The sequence below is a fragment of the Haliaeetus leucocephalus genome, unplaced genomic scaffold, assembly GCF_000737465.1.
Source record: "Haliaeetus leucocephalus isolate CR32 unplaced genomic scaffold, Haliaeetus_leucocephalus-4.0 Scaffold266, whole genome shotgun sequence".
NCBI lineage: Eukaryota > Metazoa > Chordata > Aves > Accipitriformes > Accipitridae > Haliaeetus > Haliaeetus leucocephalus.
In genome coordinates, this window is record NW_010972702.1 from 219,179 (window position 1) to 243,097 (window position 23,919).

At 37.5% G+C, this 23,919-nt stretch overlaps 1 protein-coding gene across 3 annotated transcripts in view; it reads left to right on the top strand.

Moving 5' to 3' along the window:
* BAZ2B (bromodomain adjacent to zinc finger domain, 2B) overlaps positions 1–23,919 on the top strand; it is an 86,858-nt gene that overhangs the window by 34,668 nt on the left and 28,271 nt on the right. For 2 of the 3 annotated variants that reach the window (XM_010569260.1, XM_010569261.1), the window contains 7 exons: positions 5,476–5,686; positions 10,280–10,372; positions 10,496–10,557; positions 15,508–15,573; positions 16,311–16,376; positions 17,054–17,098; positions 18,577–18,642. In XM_010569260.1, coding sequence (XP_010567562.1) covers positions 5,476–5,686; positions 10,280–10,372; positions 10,496–10,557; positions 15,508–15,573; positions 16,311–16,376; positions 17,054–17,098; positions 18,577–18,642 — 609 coding nt within the window. Of the gene's footprint in view, positions 1–5,475; positions 5,687–10,279; positions 10,373–10,495; positions 10,558–15,507; positions 15,574–16,310; positions 16,377–17,053; positions 17,099–17,348; positions 17,376–18,576; positions 18,643–23,919 lie in introns of all 3 variants that reach the window. The other variant, XM_010569262.1, reaches the window with a different exon arrangement.

Below are 23,919 nucleotides of genomic sequence, written 5' to 3' on the forward strand. Positions count from 1 at the left end.
ATGGGAAGGAATGTTGACTTATACCAGTTATGCTTTACAGTGGTAGAATTCTTAGACTTTGTGTAGATAAACCACACAAGGATAAGTAAAATTATAATTTCAAGGAAATTACTACTATATTTGTGCCATACTGTGTTCCTGTATTTTGGTCACGTTGCCATTTCTTCAGGATCTGCACGAAATTTTCTGGACTTTTGTCAGTGTATGTATTTTCTTCTTTAAAAGATAAGTATCCTGAGTATGTTGCTACAGGAACGTGGACAGAAATTGTGCTCTCAGCAGTCTTGAATTCAGGCTCTACTTAAGCCATATGTCCTTGTGATACCCTGTAGAAATACATCATGTTTACATAGTATAAATTTGAAAGCAATAAAGACTGATTTCATAGGAAGCAGCTACTTCTAGATGGTGCTTCCTGATCCGTGGCTTACAGGGTAAAACATTGCTAAACCCTCTTCATGTTTGGCCTTAATAAAACAACAATTGCAAGTTCATGTAGGTGTGAACTTCATTATGTACCTGAATGACTTGATTGAAATAATTCTTTATGTTGTGAACATAATGTAATGTTGGGGTATCTGTTCTCTTTTTACCCTATTACATTTTTGTGTCTGTTGCCCATGTTGGTTCATTAGTCTTGTCCCCTTCTCTAGTTATCTCTTTCTTCTCCCTTTAATTCATAAGATGATTTGCAGGTTTTGCCCTTCTTTGATACTGCAAAACTTAAGAATGAAGGCATTGGGAAGGGCAGGTTTCTGTAGGCAAGGTTGGCAGTATGAATATTAAGTTGCTGTAGATCTCACTGTATTTTCTACTTGTGTAGTTTATGGTAGGTTCCATTAAGACTTGGTTACACAAAAGAAAAGTTTTCTCGTAAAAATGGGGATTGAGGGCAGCTGTTTCAGATGTGCTAAAATGTATTTACATTTTATATATGACATTTTGAATGAGGAGATTATAATGTGAACAGTTGAGCTACACTGAGGCTGATAATATGCACTTAGGAAAACAGTATGTGATACTGGTACTTCATGAAGAGAATTTGCACCCTTTTTACTGAAAAATTTTCAGTTGTCCAGCTTCAAAACAATATGTGATAATCATATCTTTATGGATGTCTGGAGGTAATTCCAGGAATTGTATTGCTGCTTTTGCTGTAACTTTGATTATTCTGTATAGCCTTTCATGGTTACTCTTCCCTTTCTTCGTTATATACTTCTCTCATCTTTTGAGACATGCAGCATGCATCCAAAGTGATTGGGTAAGTTTCACAAAGCTCAAAGATGAAACAAGATGTGAAGAAAATGATCTAAGGGCTTAATCAGTTATATTGAAGAATTACCTATAGCAAGCCAAAAATACATGGATTATGTGCTTCTGATAGTGCTCCTGGTACACAAGCAACCAGATATTACAGGTTATTCAAAGCAGTGATTAACTGCTTTAACAGAGAAGCATATCTGGCAGAAGTGGACCGTGAAATAGTAGGGTTAGAGGAATGTTTGAAGTTTTGCAAATATGGAAGTTCAGTGACAGGACCTGGAGGCTTTAAACTGCTGTAGTTTAGAAAGATTAGTGTGAATGTGATTTGGGGTGATGGAGAAGGCACGGGTGCTTAAGAGTTTGAGTAATACAGATAGGAATATTGTATCAAGTAGTAGGTGAAAGAGAATGTTGTGGAGTGATACTGAGCTGTGCCCTAAGATTGCATCTTGCTGGCTTTGATTAATAAATAACAGCAAGGGTATCCATCACAGAATTACAGAATGGTTGAGGTTGGAAGGGACCTCTGGAAGTCACCTTGTCCAACCCCCCAGCTCAGGAAGGGTCACCTGGAGCCAGTTACCCAGGACCATGCCCATACAGCTGTTGAAAATCTCTAAGGTGGGAGACCCCACAACCTCCCTGAGCCACCTGTTCCAGTTTTCAGTCACCCTCGTGGTGGGAGAGTGTTTCCCGATATTCAGGGGGAACCTCCTGTGTTTCAGTGTGTGCCCACTGCCTCTCATCCTGTCACTGGGCACCTCTGAAAAGAGCCTGGCCCCATCCTCTTTGCACCCTCCCTCCACGTATTTATACACATTTCTGAGAGCCCCCTGAGCCTCCTCTTCTCCAGACTGAACAGTCCCAGCTCTCTCAGCCTTTCCCTTTGCAGGGTCATTATGTAGTTAGTGAAAACTTGACTCTTCGTGCAGCCATTTTAGTTGAAGATGAAGTAACAGTAAGGGCAAAATACAAACTTCTAAACCTGGATATAGCTCTCTGGGAGTCATCATTAAGTCATGGTAAACATGGCATGCACTTTTTTTCCCAATAAGATTTTGCATAAAGCTGTGAAAATATCTGCGTCCCATCCCCGAGTCTGAATGCTTGCCTAGGAAGGCAGCTGAATTCAGGAATGGGAGAGGAGGGAAGTGCTTCAAGTACCTTTCCCAATCACCTTATTGTGAAGTAACTCCTATGTACATTAGTCTTTCTCAGAGTATCTGATTATGGTGATGCCTTGGAACAAATATTGTGCATCTCTATAAGGCATGAAGTCTACCTCTTTTAAGTCAATTCTTAAGCTTACTGCTGTTTACTTAAGAGACTTACTCTGTGAATAAGTATTTAGAAATCTAAAATGTTCATTACAGATGCAATAGAAATACCATACAGAACAGCCAACTATAAAATCAGCTGTCATATGCATTTGTTATGTAGTAGTAATTATTTGCTTCCTTTTCTAGAAACTGGAATTTAAATTGTTTTTCCTATTCTGATTTCTGCAATTCAATTTAGAAAGCTTTGTTGTTAACTTTTTCTCACAAATATAAACTGAAGTAAATGAGGATATCTGCTTCTTGCAAGGTGCCTATGGTTTTGTTCATTAATTTGGTTAACAGGCTTTGAGCTTGATTCTGCTTCCATGCATAGTTATCTGGTGCCTTTTGGGCAAGTGTCCTGATCACAGTACAGTATTGCAATAGATGGTAGGTGCCTGAAGGTGAGAAACTGAATTAAGTTCTTATTTTGATTAGTTTCAACAATAAACCACAACATTTTATATTGTTATTCCCATTTTTTCTCTAGTGGTTGTGTAGTGGAGCTTAGATTTTATGGATGCCCCTGATTCTCCTATGTTGGGGCACAACCCCCGTATTTTTTCCTTAGAATATGGAAAATCTACAGAATAACAGATTGTACGTTCTTTTAATAGAAATGTATTTTGGGTCAGATTTTAAAGGATATCTGAGCACAAAATATAGATGGTCAATTAACTCCTGCTTAACCCTTAATAGATCTGTTCTGGACTATTTTTGTCTTGTCCTCCCTTGTGGAAACTTGTTGCATCCACAATGTCTTTTGGCAGGACTATAAACAGTCTTTTCCCCATTCCTTGAAATGCCAGCTCCTTTTGCTTATTGAACCTTCTACTGGTTTCATTTGATGGCCTCTAGCTTCTCTCCTGGGAGGCATTAAGAAAATGTAATATACATCTGTGGTCTCTGTGGCACTAATGATCCTGTAGACCTCTATCTTTTTTTTTTTTTTTTTGCACATGTTTCTTATCATTAGTATCAGTAACCATAGAAAATACAAATACAGAGCAAGAGCAATCTCACTGCAGGATCTAAGGTACTTCTTGAACTATGTCTGCTTCTCCTCCTTTTCTTTGAATTCTATTTTGCTTTCCCTGCCCACCCTCAGCACTTGCAGTTTCTGGGGTAAGATCTCCTAGGCTGGAGGTTGGTGTAGGTGATAAGTACAGTATTAAATCTCGCTTACATTGCTCAACAGACTGAACCTGTGATAAATTGTAAGTCAGGTACTAGACAGTGAAATGAAAGTGTATGCCTAAGTAGTACTCTTAAAGATAGAAGATGAATTAACTTTTGTTTAAGAGGCAGAGGTGACTATTTTGCATTAAAAAGTCCTTAGTGATGATGCACTGTACACATAGTGTTAAGGTCATGATTCTGAACAGCTTGGTTTTAGGAGCACAGCTAATAACAAAGCTCTTTGAAATGTCTGTAAACTAAGTGTGAGATGTACTCTTGGGATGGTCTTAACTGGGAGTGATTCAGACTTCAAAAAAAGGTATCTTTGCAGATACTGATCACTTCCTTGGAATCTGAATGTTTCATTAGCAAAATGCCATTTCTTTTGTTGAATCTTATATTAAACATTTGTAATTATGAAGAATGAGCAGAAAGAATTAAAAGATAAATTGTCAGAGTAAGCAAATAAAAAATGTATTTTATGGTACAGCAAATTTGATTTCAGTATTTATGCATGTACGAGTGTGAAAACTTTGGTAATGCAAATTATTTTTTCTGAACAGATATTTAATTACTGTTAAGTTATCAGCTTTCATTCTTGCTTTAACAGACGTTTTCAAAATCTTTTACAAACCCTTTTAAGGGAAATTATGGAGTAGTCCTGAAGGATACTTAGCTTACATTTTTTCCCTGCATTTTTCAAACACTTGGGAAAATAGTAAAAGATGTTACAATTTTGAAATACTCATGTTCAGTCAAACAGGATCAGATAGACTGTGCTCCTGCTCTGCTTAGTAGATGCAATAAACTCTACTTTCTATCAGTTAAAGTAAAGCTATTTCTATGTGAGGACTAACTTGGGTATTTGTATTAACAAAGTATTTCAGTATTTGTTTTTGAGATTGCACAGAAAACCAGTAGTAATTGTGAAAGAAAGGGTTTCATGTAGTGCTGCATACTGTGTTTAGAAAATATAGTTAACATAACTTCTAGTTCAGATAGATGGATTCTCAAAAGTTATAAACTTTTGACTGCTTCAAGTTGGCACAGAAATTAACTTTCTTGCAGTGGATGAGGGGAGAACTACATTGTACTAAATAAAACTTCAAGATTAAAATGAGTCTGTGTTTTTTTCAACTCAGTTATTGAGATCCACAACACCGCAGAAAGCAATATTTGAAAATGCACTACTGCATTTGATTGTTTTGTATGTCCGAATTTCTGTAAATACTAACAGTTGGAAGACAGTGACTTGTAGCTTGACACATTTTTTCATTCATGTTGAGCAGTGGATTGTATAAAAGCAGAGGAGTTATTTTTTAGTTTACGGAATAAGGAAGAATCTGTTTTGCCTTTTAAAAAGGGTTGAACAATAAGCAATTGGGTCATAAGTAATTAAAAATATCACAATCGTGGCATAGCTGCTAGGGTAATAACTGTGTATGTCACTGAGTAGTCTTCAGAATCTTGCATAGTAGTACAATTTTAAAAAGTTGATAGTGATAAGCTCTCAATATATAGCTTCTGTGCATCATCAAAACATTGTACTACCCAAATAGTACATCAAAGCTCTCGCATATTTTATATATATATAACTTATCGGGGGGGGGGGGGGGGGAATCTCTTGCTGTTCATGTTCTCAAGCATCTTAGATTTATTTTTCCTTTTTTAAATTTGTGTTTATAATACCTCTGTGAAATGTGTCAATTAAAAGGGTGTGCAGTGGTGTCTTCTGAAGGAAGAGGAGGTCATTCCCCGTATCAGAGCTATGGAAGGGCGTAGAGGACGACCACCGAATCCAGACAGACAGCATTCTAGAGAGGAGTCAAGGATGAGACGACGCAAAGGCCGACCTCCGAATGTTGGTAGCACTGAATTTCTAGACAACACCGATGCAAAGCTTTTAAGAAAGCTCCAGGCTCAAGGTAAGATTGTTTTCACAAACAGAGGGTATCAGTATATAGAGAGTTAATGTGTTTTCTGAAGAGGAGTGATGTGTTTCACTAGGGTATTAGTATGCAACATTTTATTTTGGAAATTTGCCACATGCTTTTATTGAAGCCTTTTTCAAGAGCATTAAATATATATATAAAGGAAGAAGTGTGTGTGTAAATGCATGTGTAAAAGCTTACTCTACAGTTACACTATTCAGTTTTATAAAATCTAAAAAAAGCAGACATCCAATAATCTGGTTACCACTGATGTATTTTTTAAATTGACAAAAATTAACAGATCTTTGTTTTCTCCTGTATCAGCTCAAACAACAGTGGACCTAGAAATTGAAATTGAGAACCACTGAAGTTAGCCTTTCTGTGAAGCTTTTGGCTGTTCCAGGGAAAATACTTTTCTTGTGAAATGCCTGATAGTGACAAGATTTGAATGCCCATAAGGTTGAATAGGCTCCTATAATAAGTAGTACCAATGTTGACAGTAGAACTTCCATGATAACAAGTACTACTATATGTCAGAAGCACGAGGGCCTGGTTTTAAACAAACATCAGATACATGAGTTTTTAATTTCAGTTCTTTAGTTCATAACTGTGTCATATTTTCTGAATGCCTCTGATCCAATATGAAAAATTCTTACAGCCCAGGAGTCAGGGTGTTTGTTTTAACTTCAGACTTAATTGTTCTTTCATGTGCTGACTGTGCACCTTTGGTTAGCTACCTTGTATTTTGCATCATGTCCTTGCATCTTTTTTCCTTGTTGCCCGCAAAGAGTACTGTTCTGTATAGATATATTTAAGGCATGCAATGGTAATGGTTTGGACACATGGACAGACAGAAGGCAGTTTTAGAAATGCCTTAATTCGTGGTATGTTTTGCAGTGTTGCACAGCTATTTTACCTGTGCGTTAAGGTCACCGCCTTTTGCTCAGTCTGAGAATTAGGAAACTGTGTCAACTGCTGAAGCATTGTAGCATTTGCTGAGAGGCTGTGTATTTATTGTTGAGACACAGTAACTGATTCCAGAAGTCTTTTCTTCTCAGGGGAAAAGATAAGCCCAAGTCACTAAGCCATTTTGCTTCACTTTGTATCTTCCCTTTCCCTATATTGGCTACTGTAAGGGGTGGTGGGAAGTATTTAGAACTCTCTCATGTCTATCTTCCCACCACATGCTGTAGCATTTAATAAAATGAACAAAAACATATGGTTTATATATACAAGAACAGTCAGAATGTATAGTATTTGATGTTACATATGTTCATATCTACCTTGCTGCTTTTTTCCCCTCATGAGAACATAAGAAATGTCTCAGTGGCTCAGCCCAGGGGTCATCGAGTGCAGAGCTCTGTCTTCAGTAGTGGCCATAGGAGATGCTGCTTGGAGAAAGCATGTGAACCTGATCACTTCTTTGTCCATCTATTTCCTCATACATGCACTGTGGCATCCTGAGGTGTGTTCTGAGTGATGATGTAGAGCACATTTTTTCTTTCTCCGTTTATTTTCTATTTATGGAACTGTTGCCCATGAATTAGCCTGTTCTTTGTTTTTTAACCTCCTGACAATGTTTGCTCTACCAGCCTGCTGTGGCAACAAGTTCCAGAAGTCTGCTAACTACTGGACCATTTTAATTTTTAAAAAATGATCTTCTGTTACTGTCAGTGGGTGTTCCCTAGTTCCATTATTGTGTGGTTTAGAGAATAACAGTTCTCCAGTTTGTTATCCATCACCTTGATGATTTTGCAGACCTTAATCCTCTTTGTCATTAGTCTTCTCCTCTCCAGACTGAAGAGCCCAAATATTTTTAGTCTGTTCTCAGAAGGTTCCATCCCTTTGATCCTCTAAATGTGTCCTCTAATTTCAGTATTTCTTTTCTAGGTGTATTACCTTCCATTTATCTATGATGAAGCTTCTCTGCTACCTTTTCCCACTGTTTTGCAGGGCTCTTCCAGAGATCCTTGCTGTCAGCACAGCCTTGGATTTTCCAGAATGCTTAATAACATCTTCACATTTTGGGATTTAACTTTGCAGTCCCCTTTACAAGTTTCATTGATGAAAAAAGATACTAAATAAAGCTGGTTCTAGTACTGATTTGTGAAAAAACCTTCGACTAACTCTTCTTCATCACAAAAGGTGACTGCCGATCTCTGTCCTTCACCTGCTATCATTTAAAGAGCTTTCAGTCTGTGAAGCTGTACTTCAAACACATAACAGCTTAGTTATATTAATGTTTGACTTAGAACCTAGTCAAATACTTTCTGAAATTCAGAATATGTTATGTCCATTAAATTCTCTTTATCTCCCTGTTACTGATATTCTCATTGAAACCCATAATTAGGCAGAGTTTCCCTTTGTAGAAGCCATGCCAACTGTCTGAACTGATGGTGTTTTATAATGTACTCAGTAAGTATATAGAAGACATAATATGTACAATAAGACTCTAAAGAGGAAAGGAAAATCAGACTAACCTATCTGCACTTTCCAAGACTTCTGCTAGAGCCCTTTTTGTTGATGAGAGTTTCCAGTCCTATGACACAGTGGCTGTTGTTAATAATACAGTAAACACCCAGACCAGTGTCTTTGTGGTTTCACGTTAATGTTCCTTCACGTTTCTCAGTTTACTCTGTCCCGTCCTGGTGATCTGTTAACACCTGACTTACCTTCTTGATCTAATACTTCTTTTATATTTACCTCAAATTCATCTAGCTTTTCCAACCTGTTTGCTGTAGATAATGCACTGAGTAGGGGAATCTACCCAGCATCTTCAGCAGTAGAGATTGATACAAGGAATTCAATAACCCTTTTTTCTAAGGCTCTTTTTTCTGTCCTGTTGATCGTTAGGTCCCACTGATTACATTTCTGGCTTCCTGTTGTGATATATGTAAAGATCTTTTACTGTCTCCTCAGGCATCCTTTGCAATGTGCTCTTCAAATTCTTTTTTAGCCTTTCTAACTCTTAAAGTTTGGCCTGTCATAGGCTTTCCTGTTCTGATTTGAACAAGCTTTTCATGTTTTATATGCTCACCATTTTCCTATGATGGCCTCCTTTTCTGAAGACCTGCATATGGACTACCTTTTTCCTTTTTTAAATGTGGCTCTGTGTTTACCTGGACAAGTATACTTTTTTTTAAAAACTGCTTCTAGGTTGCTCACTTGAAGTATGTGTGCTTGAAGACTGCTTTTGTACAGCTTCTTTTAGGGTTCCACCAAATGGACTACATAGATGTCTCTTCATTCGTTGTTTTTACGCTATGTGACTTGATACTGCACTTTGCATAGAAAGCTGGTCTTCTGCCTGTACATCTCATTCTGATATGCCTGTAACGTTGGTACCTGGCAACACCATGTATTATTAATTATCCTTCTACTGTGTCCGTGAGATGTCCATTACATCTGGGCTATCATTTGATACCAAGAATTCTGGTTTCCCTAATTTCTTTTTTGATTTCTTGGCTTGATTTAGAAGCCCTTAAATTTTCTTCGGTATGGCACATATTAGTTGAATGGAAATACAGGTGGTCTGATTTGTCGTCTCTGTTTTTTGCAGTATAGGTGTTTGTTTCCCATCTGTCCTTTTCAAACGCATGACGAACATTAACTACATCCTCCTTATGGATTGTGTTAATTCAGACTAAGTGGTCCACTGCATTTGTTGGCCTTCCGTACTTCATAGCTTAAGTTTTCCTCTATAATGTAGTCTAACTTCCAGCCACTGGTTCTGTTTCAGTTAAGACATAACTTCTTCTGTATGGTTTCCCCTTGGCCCTGAAGGTTTCCCTGTTGTGTGGCTATTTACACAGCCCTTCCTATCTGCAGCATCATCTTATCTATACATGGATTTTCCATATGTCTGCCTGCATCTTGGTCATTGCACAAGAAGCTGACAGTGTTTTGGAGAATGCTATCAAAGAGGTCGTGGACCTCAGTCCTTTGAAAGCAAGCTGAATTCAACCCCCAGAAAATCCTTCCTACAGCTGTCTTACATCAGTGTGTCCATGCACAGTTCATCCAAATTTCATAAATATTCTCACTTAAAGCAGTAGAATGCTTCAGGAAATTACTAATTAGCAGAAGAGTGGCTGGCTGTAGGTGGCCATGCTGGAGAGATGTGTGACCCTGATGAGTGTGCTCTTACTGCATTGTTAAAAAAAGATTGATTACATGAAGTGACTCGTAAGGAAAACAGTAATTCCATGCTTTCTGAATAAAATGTTGATTTAGTACTCTGAGACAAATGTTTTCTGCATTAAAAAGAAAGAAGAAATCAGTTTTTAAATGAAGCAACATTATTGGCCTGATGCTATCACTTAATAGGTAATTTTTTTCTCCAAAAGTAGTATTTTCTTTTATGTAGAAAGTATCCATGTTCATTTGTACTGTTGATGTAGTTACTGATAAGTGAGATACCACTAAAGGTAGTTGATAGTGAAATGTTGTCAAGATAAATGTGTGCAAAACAAATCCACTGTTTCCTCTATCTTTACCTCATGCACGTGTCTTTACCTCATGCAAGTGTCTGGATTTATTGTTGGACAGCACTGTTTTTATGAACTTAATATTTTCTTTTTGTAACAGAAATAGCTAGGCAAGCAGCACAAATAAAGCTACTGAGAAAACTCCAGAAGCAGGAACAAGCTCGAGCTGCCAAAGAAGCAAAAAAACAGCAAGGTAAGTATTACTTGTGAAAGTTTGTGCATGCTAGCAGATTATTGTGGAAAGTATTAATGAAAAGTTAGCTATCTCTTGTCATGTTCTGCTGATATTAATTTTTTGTTTGCTTTTGTTTCTCAGCTATTATGGCAGCTGAAGAAAAGCGAAAGCAAAAGGAACAGATAAAGATAATGAAGCAGCAGGTAAACTTTATGTGATTGTTAAATTAGTTCTTTAAATTACATTTTGAATTATTGAATTAGGGGTATTTTAATTATTTAGTAAATTATTAAGTATGCTGATTACAAAGTGAATGTTTTAAATCTAGTTTTAAAGAGCACACAGTGTATATTATTTAAAATTCTAAACTCTGTAGTTGTCATTCATGTTGTCAGGACATCCCAATTTTGTCTGTGTTGATTTAAGCCACCCAACATATGTAATTGCTTGCCAATATCAGTAAGAAATTAAAAAACTGCTATCAAAGTACAGTGATGTGGTCTTCCTTTATTTGGTTCTGTGAAAACAAACTGTTACATCTGTTTATGTAAATACTGGAAGAGTGCAGTTAGCTTCTTCAGTGATTCTGGAAGGCTGTCCGTGGTTTTAGGTTGTGTGCAAGGGCTTGTATCTCAGTATGCCAGTGAAGTAATACATGTTTTTAAACATACAAGTATTGTTAAATACTGTCATAGCAAGTACTTCCAATAAAAGTGAGCCCATATAAACTTTACCAAACAAACCTACTTATAGAAGCAGGCTTTTAAATTTTTTAACAACTGCTTTTAGTGAATTAGTGAAAAGTTATATATGTTGGGAATCTGAAAATTTTTAAAAGAGAATAATTTGCATCCAAAAATATATTTGTGTGGTTGTTTTTTATATTCGTTCTGTTCCTTATGAAACTTACTGCAGAGTACAGAAATTAAATGCTTCATCTGGTAGCAGTCAAAGGACAAGTTTTTTTAGCTTTCAGTGAAAAGACATTTTTTGTGTTCAGTACCATTATTGCTATAGGTTTTTACCCTCTTACAGTGGCAGAGAATAAGTATATAAAACCTTCTAAAAGTAGGAAAAGTTGACTTTGGCAGGCAAATTCAACCTGTACTGCTGTTGAATTGGTATGTGTATGCATAGTACAGATAGTACATTTAATTTTTTTTAAAAAAGAATATCTAAATATTGTTTGGATTAACTATTTTATGTCAAATGTTCATATTCTTATTATAGTAGTATTTATAGAGTCTTAAATTAAAGGGATATATTAAGATGGAGATGATGAACATTTACTATTAAAACCAATACCTTTCGTTTGTGATAGAAACTTTAACTGACATTTCCATGAAATTCTATAAGTATTTGCGCTTGATGATATGTTACTTTGTAATGTAATGCATACTTTTAGCTGTAAATGAAATTTTAAAGTTGGACATGGGAAGAGAGGATTCCAGGTTTGACTTCACTGCATTCATGCATCAGCTTCATGGGACATTTAATTAACTTCCTGATTTAAAATACCTCATGCCTTTCATACAGGATAAAGCTGAAGTCTGTTGCAGGGAAAATGTTTCTGCAGTGGTGCAGTGTCTTCACTGTAGTCTCAAGACTGGTTTCTATTTATATTGTAGTTCACTTGTGTTTTTTCTAGAGATGGTTTAGTTACAGTTTTTTTGAGCTCGTTACACCTTTTCAGTCTGTTGTGTTATTTGAGTAATCTACCGAGCAATTTTATTTTGCAGCTGAGTTGCATTTAGATCTCTATAGAAGCTTCACAGCTAACATTCAGATTCAGAAATCAGCAAAACAAAACATGTCTGTATTGGATTTATTTTTTTTGTGGGTTTTTTTATGTCAGAGAACAATTAATTAGGATGGAGTAATAGAACCATAGAATCATTTAGGCTGGAAAGGACTTTTAAGATCATCGAGTCCAACCATAAACCTAGCACTACCATGTTCACCACTAAACCATGTCCCTAAGCACCACATCTACACGTCTTTTAAATATGTCCAGGAATGGTGACTCAACCACTTCCCTGGGCAGCCTGTTCCAATGATTGACAACCCTTTCAGTGAAGAAATCTTTCCTAATACCCAATCAAAACCTCCCCTGGCACAACTTGAGCCTGTCTCCTCTCATCCTATCACTTGTTACTTGGGAAAAGAGACTGACCCTCCACCTCACTACAGCCTCCTTTCAGGCAGTTGTAGAGAGCGGTTAAGGTCTCCCCTCAGCCTCCTTTTCTCCAGGCTAAACCACCCCAGTTCCCTCAGCTGCTCCTCATAAGACTTGTGCTTTAGACCCTTCACCAGCTTTGTTGCCCTTCTCTGGACGCGCTCCAGCACCTCAATGTCTTTGTATGATCTCACCATCCCACCAGTTAGAAATAATACTGGAAAACCAGATCTCATTATTTTGCCTCTTAAGTGGCATCCTGAGGTGTTAAAAAAGCCAATGAAAATATAAAGGCCTTTCACATCTTTGAAATCCAGATACTAAAACCTAACATACTTCTTTTTTGTTTTTATTAAGTAGTTAACCAAAATTGTTGTTACTGCAGATACCTTAAATATCCCAGGAATGGATAACAATTAATCCTTGCTGGTAATTGTTTAGATTTTTCTGTGAAGAAAGTGCTCAGTATAGCAGACAGTGGGCTAGAAGTTGTCACTCTACCATCTATGAGTTAAACTAGGAGAGGCTGAGAGAGCTGGGACTGTTCAGTCTGGAGAAGAGGAGGCTCAGGGGGCTCTCAGAAATGTGTATAAATACGTGGAGGGAGGGTGCAAAGAGGATGGGGCCAGGCTCTTTTCAGAGGTGCCCAGTGACAGGATGAGAGGCAGTGGGCACACACTGAAACACAGGAGGTTCCCCCTGAATATCGGGAAACACTCTCCCACCACGAGGGTGACTGAAAACTGGAACAGGTGGCTCAGGGAGGTTGTGGGGTCTCCCACCTTAGAGATTTTCAACAGCTGTATGGGCATGGTCCTGGGTAACTGGCTCCAGGTGACCCTTCTTGAGCTGGGGGGTTGGACAAGGTGACTTCCAGAAGTCCCTTCCAACCTCAACCATTCTGAACTTTTGTAGTTAGTGACAGCTTCAAAGTTTCCACTTATGAAGGCAACCCATACTTGCTAAAGAAGGGTAAATAATGCAGACTGTTCTTTTTTTAAGAGCATTGGGCTTGTATCCAGTCACATCACCCTATGATTATAAAGTGTTCCTTACATTCTTAGGTGTGCAGGGATCAAGAATTGCTTAGCAAGTACATCAAATCCAGACCTTGTTTATCATCTCCATATTCCTTCTTGAGTTACAAACCGATAAAATTTTCATGATTCCAATGTGTTGAAAACTTCTTCTAATCTCTGAGATATTTCTTTATTCTGCCTTCTACTGAAAAGTTTGTTCTGTATTAACTCTAGCCTTTATGGAATTGAGAGACTACAGTACATACTCTAAACTTCTGTACAGTTTTGTCTGTAAAGTATATTGGGGGATAATAGAGACTTAAGGTCCATACTGTGAGCTTTGCATGTTGAAAATCAAAGTTCAACACTGTATAAACAAGGCCCCTGAATTAATTTGCTGCATAAGGTAGTCTTATGCTGGACTTCTTAACAGTTTAAGGAGCTGATAAGATTTGCCTCGAGTTTGTAAGACCTCATGAGGTCTTCTGGTATTGGAGCTCTACAGGAAATTTTGTATGTCTTTCTCTTCTCTGATTGCTCCTTTTCTGTTAAATATTTTAGATTATGTTTTCTTAGGGGCTTGGTTTTGGTTGTAATTATTTTTTGATAAAGTATATACATCACTACGTGTTCTCTAGAAAGTAAAATCTTAGAGTAGTCCATGTTCTAGAGTCTCAGACCAGCTCACAAGAAAACAATGTCTTCCACAGAGACGTGCTTTACACTCACTGTTGGGAAAATATCTGCTGTTCCAGGGAAGAGTATTGAGCTCCTTTTCAGGCTTCTGATTTAAGCCTCACAGCTTGCAGGGCGTTTCCACGGTCTGGGTTTTGCTGTTAAAACTTTACAGCAAGTTCAGCTGAATGTATTGTAGCACTTCTCTTTCATAATGGTCCCTGCCTAGTCATTGTGGTTCAAGCAGCTTTTTTGAGATAATAAAACCTCAAATAATGTGCTAAAAATTTTTTAATATGGACTTGGGTTATTACTGTTTAACAGACAAAACCCATGCAGCACAGGAAATGTGAACTAATCCCAAAGTTTGCAATGATTGCATTTCTAAATCAATGTAATAAGACTTGATTCAGATTTTAGGAACTAATTCCTGAAAAAGAATAAATTAGAATATGGTTAGACAGCATTCATCTGTGGAGTGCTTAGCTTGATCATTTTCTTCTTGCCATGATGAAACATGCTGAAATGTGTTGTACTGCCCATGGCTGCTGTTTTGGTTACTTTTTTTGTTATTTCACTCTTCGGCAAGTATAAAACTCAGTCCCATAAACTACATGTTAAGGCATCCAAACTCATCATCAATTACCTGAATATTTAAAAAAATCTGGAGAAACTGAAGTGTACTAAACTGTGAATATATTATCCAAGTTGCATGTGGGTGACTATTACTGGCTGACAGAGTACGTACGTTGGGTTTCACAGTGCTCTGATTCTCTATGTTGCCCGTGGTACCATAATGAACTGAAAGGCTGCTGGAACCAAGGCAGAAAATAGTGGTTTGACAGTACCCTGTATTTCTTATTAAGGGAGATCACATCAAATCATCATGTTTTTCATGATAGTTCCCATTTCCATTCATTCCTAAATTGCTCCACCATTGCCAGCTAGGATTTGAATGCTGCTAACTTGCTTACATTGTCATTAATCTGGTCCCCTTAAAGCTGTTTTAAAAAAAAAACAAACAACAAACTATGACAACTTAAACATGAGCACCTAAGCATAACGCAGTGTTGGTTCCTTCAGGGATATACCAGACATCTTCTAATGCTCGTAAAAATGCTAAACGTACAATGTTATATGGGAACAATTGACTACAATGGGTGCGAGACTCCATAACAAAAAGTATATATGTATAAACTTCGTCATTTTTTAAAATGCAAACAGTAAGTTTACTTTCTCAATATTGTTTTTTTTAAAAAGAAATAACTTTTTTCCTCTTGTAGGAAAAAATTAAGCGAATCCAGCAAATCAGAATGGAGAAAGAACTTCGAGCTCAGCAACTTTTAGAGGTAAAAATAATGGCTCAAATGCAATTTTTCTGTTGCCATTTTAAAGAACATAGTATTTTAATAGTCATGCATGCAGTTAGGAGTGTAACTAAATATAACAGTTCTAGCAACCTGGACTTCCAAAGGCCAGTTCAAAAACATGTCTTTCTTAAAAAAAATCTGTATTAACTTTGACCCAAGTCTTGCAAATGTTCACTTCAGTTTCTGACTTTCTACACAAATAGTCTTGTATTTGCTAAAGTTAACAGCGTAACTATTCCTTTGTTAAAAAAGAAGTTTGCAATAATAGGATGTTAAAGCAGTATCATGTTCTGCTCTGTATGAAGTGTAGTGGAGTTAAAATAGTGAGTTTATATATATGCTAGACTATATTGTTATACTATACTACTTTGCTAGTATACTAGCACAGACAGATTGCTAGTTTGCAAGTCTCCATTCATGGAAAAATTAATGGTAATTTCTTTGCCGCTTATATTTTATTGTTTCTGTGTATGCTTACATTCTTATAATAGCCAGGTGAAGCAATTTTGAGGGGTCTTGAAATTCTGTCTTAATTCTTAAAAAGTAAATTAATTGTGAATTGATTGGTTATGAAAGCTGCATTGGGGAAGAAATCTGTTGCAACATACACGATATGTGATGATGTTTTGAACTTTTAAAGGCACATAACTTTATTTCTAGTCAGATTATTTTCAAGTTGTGATGGTGCTGTTGTGTGACCTGTTTTGCATGCACAGGCAAAAAAGAAAAAGAAGGAAGAAGCAGCAAATGCCAAATTATTGGAGGCCGAAAAACGAATAAAGGTTAGTTTAGAGGAGCTCCAAAAACAAGAACTGTGTTATTGTGCATACTATATGTTAATGTATAAAAGCAGTAAATGTGGAAGAATATTTATTGATAATGAAAGTGTAAATAGAGATGGCATATGAATAACGTGTACATATGTTTACATAAACACATGAAGCATACACACAGAGAATTTTGTGTATGTGTGACATACACACACATTCATACATACACACATGAATATAGAGACAGTGATTTTTTTTGTGTGCCGCTACCATGAGTTTTGCTTACATGACGCTTGGTTTGCATAACTTAAAATGCTCGTGCAGTAACATTATTCACAATGTTCTTTTAAGCACACTGTGTCAAAAAACTTTGTTGCTTCTCAGCAAGCGTAGTCTTTTCTAGGGTGTATGTGTACAAGACTACAGAACTGTTTTACAAACATTGGAAAATACAGTTTACATGTGTACTTCTATTACTGCTTAGGCATTCTTGGTGTATTTTAACATGGAACTCCCAACTCAATAGACTTGCTGTCATGTATACCATGTATACTTCTCTGTGGTCAATTTATGGGGGGTGGGGAAATAAGTATTTAATTCAGAAGTACTGTTTTAGTGTGGCAAAAATGTGCAACTTGTAAGTAAATTTTGATAGATATTTTAAATAAATTGTTGTTCTTTTGTTTAAGGAAAAAGAGATGCGAAGGCAGCAAGCCGTTCTTCTGAAACACCAGGTTAGTATACATTCAGTTGACCAAACAGACAGAATGCCCATTGTGAACTACTACTTAAGCTATATGGGGGAGGTGGGGAAATCTTCAAACTATGCCCTTTTTAAATTTCTGGGTTTGATTCCTGCACAAATTTTCTTTCACCTTATGATTTGTTGCTTTGCTTTGGTTTTGGGGTCTTTTGGGGGATTATAAAGTGGTTTTATGACTTTGTGATTTCTGTTTCATAATATTTGCCAACTCTTTCTACCAGGAGTTGGAGAGGCATAGACTAGATATGGTATGGGTATGTTTATTTTTGTACATCTAACACCGCATTGTGATTTGGTTGTGATATGGTTGTCATAGCAATGCATAAAATGTAGCACTGGCTGCTGTCATATTACATACTGCTGCATGGCTTTACAGCACAGTGCATTGCATACATCTGCTTGTCTTGTCTGTTAAGGGAAAAAAAAAAAAAGACATGTCTTGAGCATGTGTATAAATTGAACATCACAATAAATAAGTGAGGTTTTTAACCAAAAATCTATGTTACTGATGTCCTAATAGAAATTGGACTACTGTATAAAATCAGGGATTAATTAATGCAAAATTAATAGGTAGTCACTTTGATAATTTTTGCAAGCCTTGTCCCATTCACTGTGAATGAATCCAGACATTTTCAATATAATTTGAATTAACTATTTTAGAAATCAGGATGATGTCTTTCCTAAGTTTGTAAGGTACTGAGGAAATCAGCTTTCAGTCGGTGGTAAATACATAATGTTATAAATATAGAATGAAACATTAGAATGTAATCCTGCCTCACTGAATTAGATGATAAAATTCCCATAGCCTTTACTGGGGCCAAGATTTACTCTACAGCTTTTAAGGCAAAAGCTCTATACTTAACGCTCAAGAATACAGCTCCTTAAAGCATCTGAAGTTACCGACATAATTTATCGAGGGACAGACATCAGTAAATGCAAGTGTCGTTGCGTATGTATAAGCGCCACCACTAGCTTGATTAAAAATGATCTAGAGCTGAGAAAATTAATCATATTAATTTGTTGCTTGGTTACAAAAACGTTAATTTTTGCAATGTTTGAAAATGACCAGTTGAAAATTTCTGCTGAATTGGCTATTGAAGAAGTAAATTGCAAGTTCTGTAATAGCAGATGTAAGGTAACTGACCTGTTCCAGCCAACCATTATGCTTTTTGTTCTGCCAGCTTATGAAGGAGCATCACAACTGACCATAAGTAAATCTGTATGCTTCTTTTTTACACTGTCTCCATGTTCATTGCTTTACCTTTTTGCTTTTGATTGTTCTTGTATTTGCTTTCTAAACCTGAACTAAAACATGCACAGACTTGGCCATTCTTGTCCTATATTTAGTATTTACTGTGACTTGTCTATTAATGCTAAATTTGTTACTCAGCTTTTTTACTGATTTGAAAATGCGGATTAGTTTTGTTCTAATCTTACCTGCTTCAATAGGAACGAGAAAGGAGAAGACAACACATGATGCTTATGAAAGCCATGGAAGCACGTAAAAAAGCAGAAGTGAGTATTAACCTTCAAAAGTTTGAACTTTTCATGCTTTCATTCTGCAGTGATCTGTAGAAGAGCAGTGTCTTTAACGTACCTGTTTGTATAATTTCATTTGTATGCACGGCAGTGGCAGGACAAGAAGCAATAGGCACAAATTGAAATACAGGAAATTCTGCTTAAACTTAAGAAAAGCTTTTTTACTTTGAGGGTGATGGTTGAACACTGGCACAGATTGCCCAGGTAGGTTGTGGAGTTGGAACCTGCTGTAGCTGATACTGCTGTGGGATGACGGCGGGGACAGGATGCACACGGCAGTGGGGGACTGGATTATCTCAAGAGGTCCCTTCCATCCTCAGTGATTCTGAGCAAGAAGCCAATAATTGCATAGTCACTTCAGAGTCCCTAGTATTTCTTGGAAAGGAAGTTTTATTTTCTCTTCTTCGCGTTGTTCATATGTATAAGAAGAGTAAGGACTTCATCATACTGACTTGTCAGACTTGCTGAACAGGTTTTCCTCAATACTTACCCAGGGGTAAAAATATACAACTTATTCCAGTCCAGGCTTCTTAGAACTTGTGGATTTTGTATATGATTCTAGACTGGGACCATGATGAAACCAAGCAAATAGGATTATTATGCCTTAATAATTTTATTTTTTTTGTCCTTCAGTAGAAAGTACTGCCGCGCTACAGAAAATAGATACTTAATTTCTCATTTTGTTTTACTAAAAATATGTCAGAAATTCTGAACCAAGAGATAGAGAAGCCTAAAGTCCTAAATGTGTATGTGTCGGGTGTCATTTTGCGTACAATCATTTTACTTTGTCCGTCTCTGAATCCGGTTATTTAACTTGCTTTCTTTTTTGAACACAGTGACATTAAGCTGATAAGAAAAAACTGGTTGATTTCCCTTTCCAAAATTTCAGGCTTCTTTTGATTCTGATAATTTAAACATCTGCATTTTTTTGTTCTGTTTTGTTTCTCAAAATAAGACTATTTCCAAAATAGCTGCCCTTTCCTTACGATGAGTGCTTTTTATTCTGGTGATTGCTTTCATTTATATAAATTTAGTATATCACAAAAGGACCTAATAAAACTTTCTTATTATGAGGATTAATGCTAAAGACTAAATACACATTCTGTGCTATTAAATTGGGTGTTTGGGCAACTGAATTAAACTATTCCTTTTAAAGTAGTGCAGAATGGAAATGTTTTTCATAATTCAAATTATTACTTTGCTTACAAGTTAAGGAACTCTAGATACTTTACTTAGAGGGGGAAAAATATTCAAGAAACACTGGTAGTCCGTATCGGCACAACCTAACCCAAAATCCATTGAAATACTTAAAATGAGTTGACTAATCAGGCCTTTAACTAGTTAAATTTTACTTTTAGCCATGAAAGACACCATAAGTTTCCCTGCTCTTAAGCTAATATAATAGTGGTTTTGTAATAGAGCTTGTTCTTATTGCCAGTTGAGAGGTCTCAATTTCATTAGAAGGTTGCGGAAGGAAATGAGGGAAGTCTTTAGCTTTGCCTTGAAAGCAGTTGTAACCACATTGCTTATGTTCATGACTGAGGTAGCTTGAGAAAAAGCCTCTCTTACAGGAATACCACATCCTGCTTATTAAGGTTACACTGTAGTAAATGAAATGTTACTAGCTAAAACAACTCAGAACTTTTTTAGCTTCATTGGTTTGAAATAATACAGTAGTTTAGTTGCATTATAGATGGTTAAAAAAAATTATCTAAAAATACATGATGGAATAGCATTGATGATAAAACCAGAGCTGTACAGTATGATTGATGAAACTTTTATGAGACCATGATAAACTAATTTACATCTTAATCCTGAGGCTGTCTTCAGTTTTAACCCTGATATTGTCTTAAAGGGGACTATCAATGCTAAAACATAATTGCTAACTTTTAAAATTTTACTTTTTATATATTTCTGTATATTTTGAGACTTTTTTATCACTATATCCTTAGACTTTTATAAATAAAGTACAGGTAGCTAAGAGACTGAAGTAAAATAACTATCGTTATAGCATCTAATTGTCAAAGACAATTGTTAAAACTTTTCTCTTAGATATGTTCGTAAATTTAAAAGAAAGTGACAGACAAAACAAAGAAAAATTTCTGGGTTAAGTCTTAAGCTGACTAGAAAAGGTGCCCTCCTAGATTTCTTGTTTGTAAACAAAGAGGGACTCATGGACAAAGTGGTGATCGGTGGCTGTCTTGGTGACAGTGACCACAAAGTAGTTGAGTTTCAAATCATTGGTGATAGGAGAAAAACCACCAGCAAAACTTTGACCCTGGATATGGGGAGAGCAGTCTTTGGGCTGCTGAAGGAGCCTAGTTAGTGTCCAAACCCCAAACATAACACTATACCAGCTACTAGGAAGAAAATTAACTCTATCCCAGCCTAAACCAGGACAGTATGAAGGTCCCCTGGGAATCTGCTTTTGAAGATACTGGGGTCCATGAATGCTGGTCATTTTTAAGAGCCATCTCTTAAGAGCCCAGGAGCAGGCAATTCCAAAGTGTGGGAAGTCAAGCAAGTGGCGCAGAAGGCAAGCTTGGCTGAGCAGGGATCATCTTCTAGAATTTAGGCAGAAACGGGGAGTTTATGGACATTCGAAGCAAGTACAGGCAACATGGGAGGACTATTGGGATGCTGTTTGCTGCTGTAGGGAGAAAATTTTTTTGGCCAAAGCTCGACTAGAGTTCAAGCTGGCCAGTACTGTGAAGGACAACAAAAAGGGCTTTTTAAAATACGTTAACAGCAAAAGGAGGATCAGAGATAACATTGGTTTGTTACTTGATGAGGTCAGTTACCTCACAAATGGGGACATAGAAAAAGCAGAGACGTTTAATGCCTTCTTTGCCTTTGTCTTTAACACCGATGATGGGCCCTGGGACCCCTGGAGCCCTGTATTGGAAGACTGTTACTGGGAGGATGATAAATTTCCAGCTGACTCTGAACATATTGGAGACTTGCTGCTTTAGCTGGATGCACATAAGGCTGTGGAGCCTCATGGGATTCATCCTAGGGTGCTGAAAGAGCTGGCCGATGTTATTGCAGGACCTCTCTCTATTATTTTTCAATGGTCTTTGGAAACTGGAGAGGTGCCAGTCAACTGGAAGCTGGCAAATGTACCAATTTTCAAGAAGGGAAAGAAGGAAGACCCTGCTAATTACAGACCTGTCAGTCTCGTTTCAGTGCCTGGTAAAATTATGGAGAAGGTTCTTCTGGGAGTTATTGAAAAACACTTGAGAGACAATGCAGTTATTGGTCATAGCCAGCACAGGTTCATGAGGGGAAACTCCTGCATAACCAACTTAATTTCCTTTTATGACAAGGTCACCCATCTAGTTGACCAAGGGAAGCCAGTAGATGTGGGTGGTTTTGATTTTTAGCAAAGCTTTTGATACCGTCTCTCACAGTATCCTTCTGGACAACGTGTCCAGCGTATAGCTAGAGAAGTGCATAATACATTGGGTGAACAATTGGCTGATGGGTTGGGCTCAAAGAGTTTTAATAAATGGGCTCACATCAGACTGGTGGCCAGTCACCAGTGAAGTTCCCCAGGGCTCACTTTTAGGGCCAGTGCTCTTTAATGTTTTTATAAATGATCTGGATGCAGGAGCTGAATGTACATTAAGTTTGCCAGCGATACTAAACTAGGAGAAGCTGTGGACTCCCTTGAGGGTAGAGAGGCCTTACGGAGAGATCTGCACAGACTAGAGAGCTGGGCAATCACCAACTGTATGAAATCTAGCAAGAGCAAGTGTTGGATTCTCCACGTGGGATGGGGTAATCCTGGTTATACATACAAATTGGGGGATGAGAGGCTGGAGAGCAGCCCTGTGGAAAGAGATCCAGGGGTTTGGGTTGATGGCGAGTTGAATATGAGTCAATAGTGTGCCCTAGCAGCCAAAAGGGCCAACTGTGTCCTGGGGTGCATCAAGCATAAGCATAGGTAGCTGGTTGAGATGGGGTGGCTGTCCCACTCTACACCACAGTGGTGTGGCCCCACCTTGAGTACTGTGTGCAGTTTTGGGTTCCTCAATATAAGAAGGACGTCGAACTGTTAGAGTGTGTCCAAAGGAGGATGACCAAGATGAAGGATGAAGGGTCTCAAGGGCAAGACTTAGGAGGAGCGGCTGAGGTCACATGGTCTGTTCAGCTTGGAGAAGAAAAGGTGACCTCATCGCAGCCTACAACTTACTCAAGGGGGGCAGCAGAGGGAGAGGTGCTGATCTCCTCTCAGTGGTGACCAGTGATAGGACACAAGGAAATGGAATGAAGCTGCATCAGGGAAGTTCAGATTGGACATGAGGAAAAGGTTCTTCACTGAGAGGGTGGTTGGTCACTGGAACAGGCTCCCCCCAGGAAGCGGTCACAGCACCAAGTCTGTTGGAGTTCCAGGAGCATCTGGACAATGCTCTTAGTCATATGGTTTAGTTTTAGATAGTCCTGTGAGGAGCAGGGAGTGGGACTTGATGATCCTTATGGGTCCCTTCTGACTCAAGATATTCTATGATTAATCTTTATTAAAAAGTTAGATTAAGTTGTTTCTGATCTTCCTAGTAGTATCCCATAATACAAACTGGAAAGGAAAATAATGGCAGTTTTGCTGACAATATTTTCATCAACTAAAATCGGGAATCTGTTTCTGACCTATATCATTCTGGTGAGTAGTGACAGTTAAAATTGTGCAAATAAAGCTACGAAGAGCTGAATATTCTGAAGATGGTTTTTCCACAGCAGCCATAAATAAGGGATAGATCTGATTTCAGAAAACCAGTATGTTCCTTTTTAAAACCAGTGTTACCCTCTCCCTGTTCTCCACATACTTCTTGAGGTGGAGGGCTCAAAACTGGACACTCTTCAGATACAGTCTCATCAGTGCTGAGCAGAGGGAGATGATACCCTAAGCACCTGATCCACTGTTGGAAATCAGGATGCCAGGCTAAATGGTTGTATAGTCTGATCCAGTGCTGTAATTAATAGAAACAGAATGGTAAATGTTTATTGCAGCCAGCAAAAGTAATTTCTAAATACATTAATGAAACTTAGCATTGTTAAGGTTTGCATTTTTAATCATAACTCCGAATTAATATGTTGCCACTTAAATATCCGTATGTACTTCTCTTGTTTTCTTCTGAGCTAGAATGTTTCTAGTTGTCAAGAACAAGTTGGAAATGCCGGTTGGCTTTGAGACCTTGACATAGGTTAAGATAAAAGGCAATGAACCATTTAAAAAAAACAAGTTGGAGAGTATTT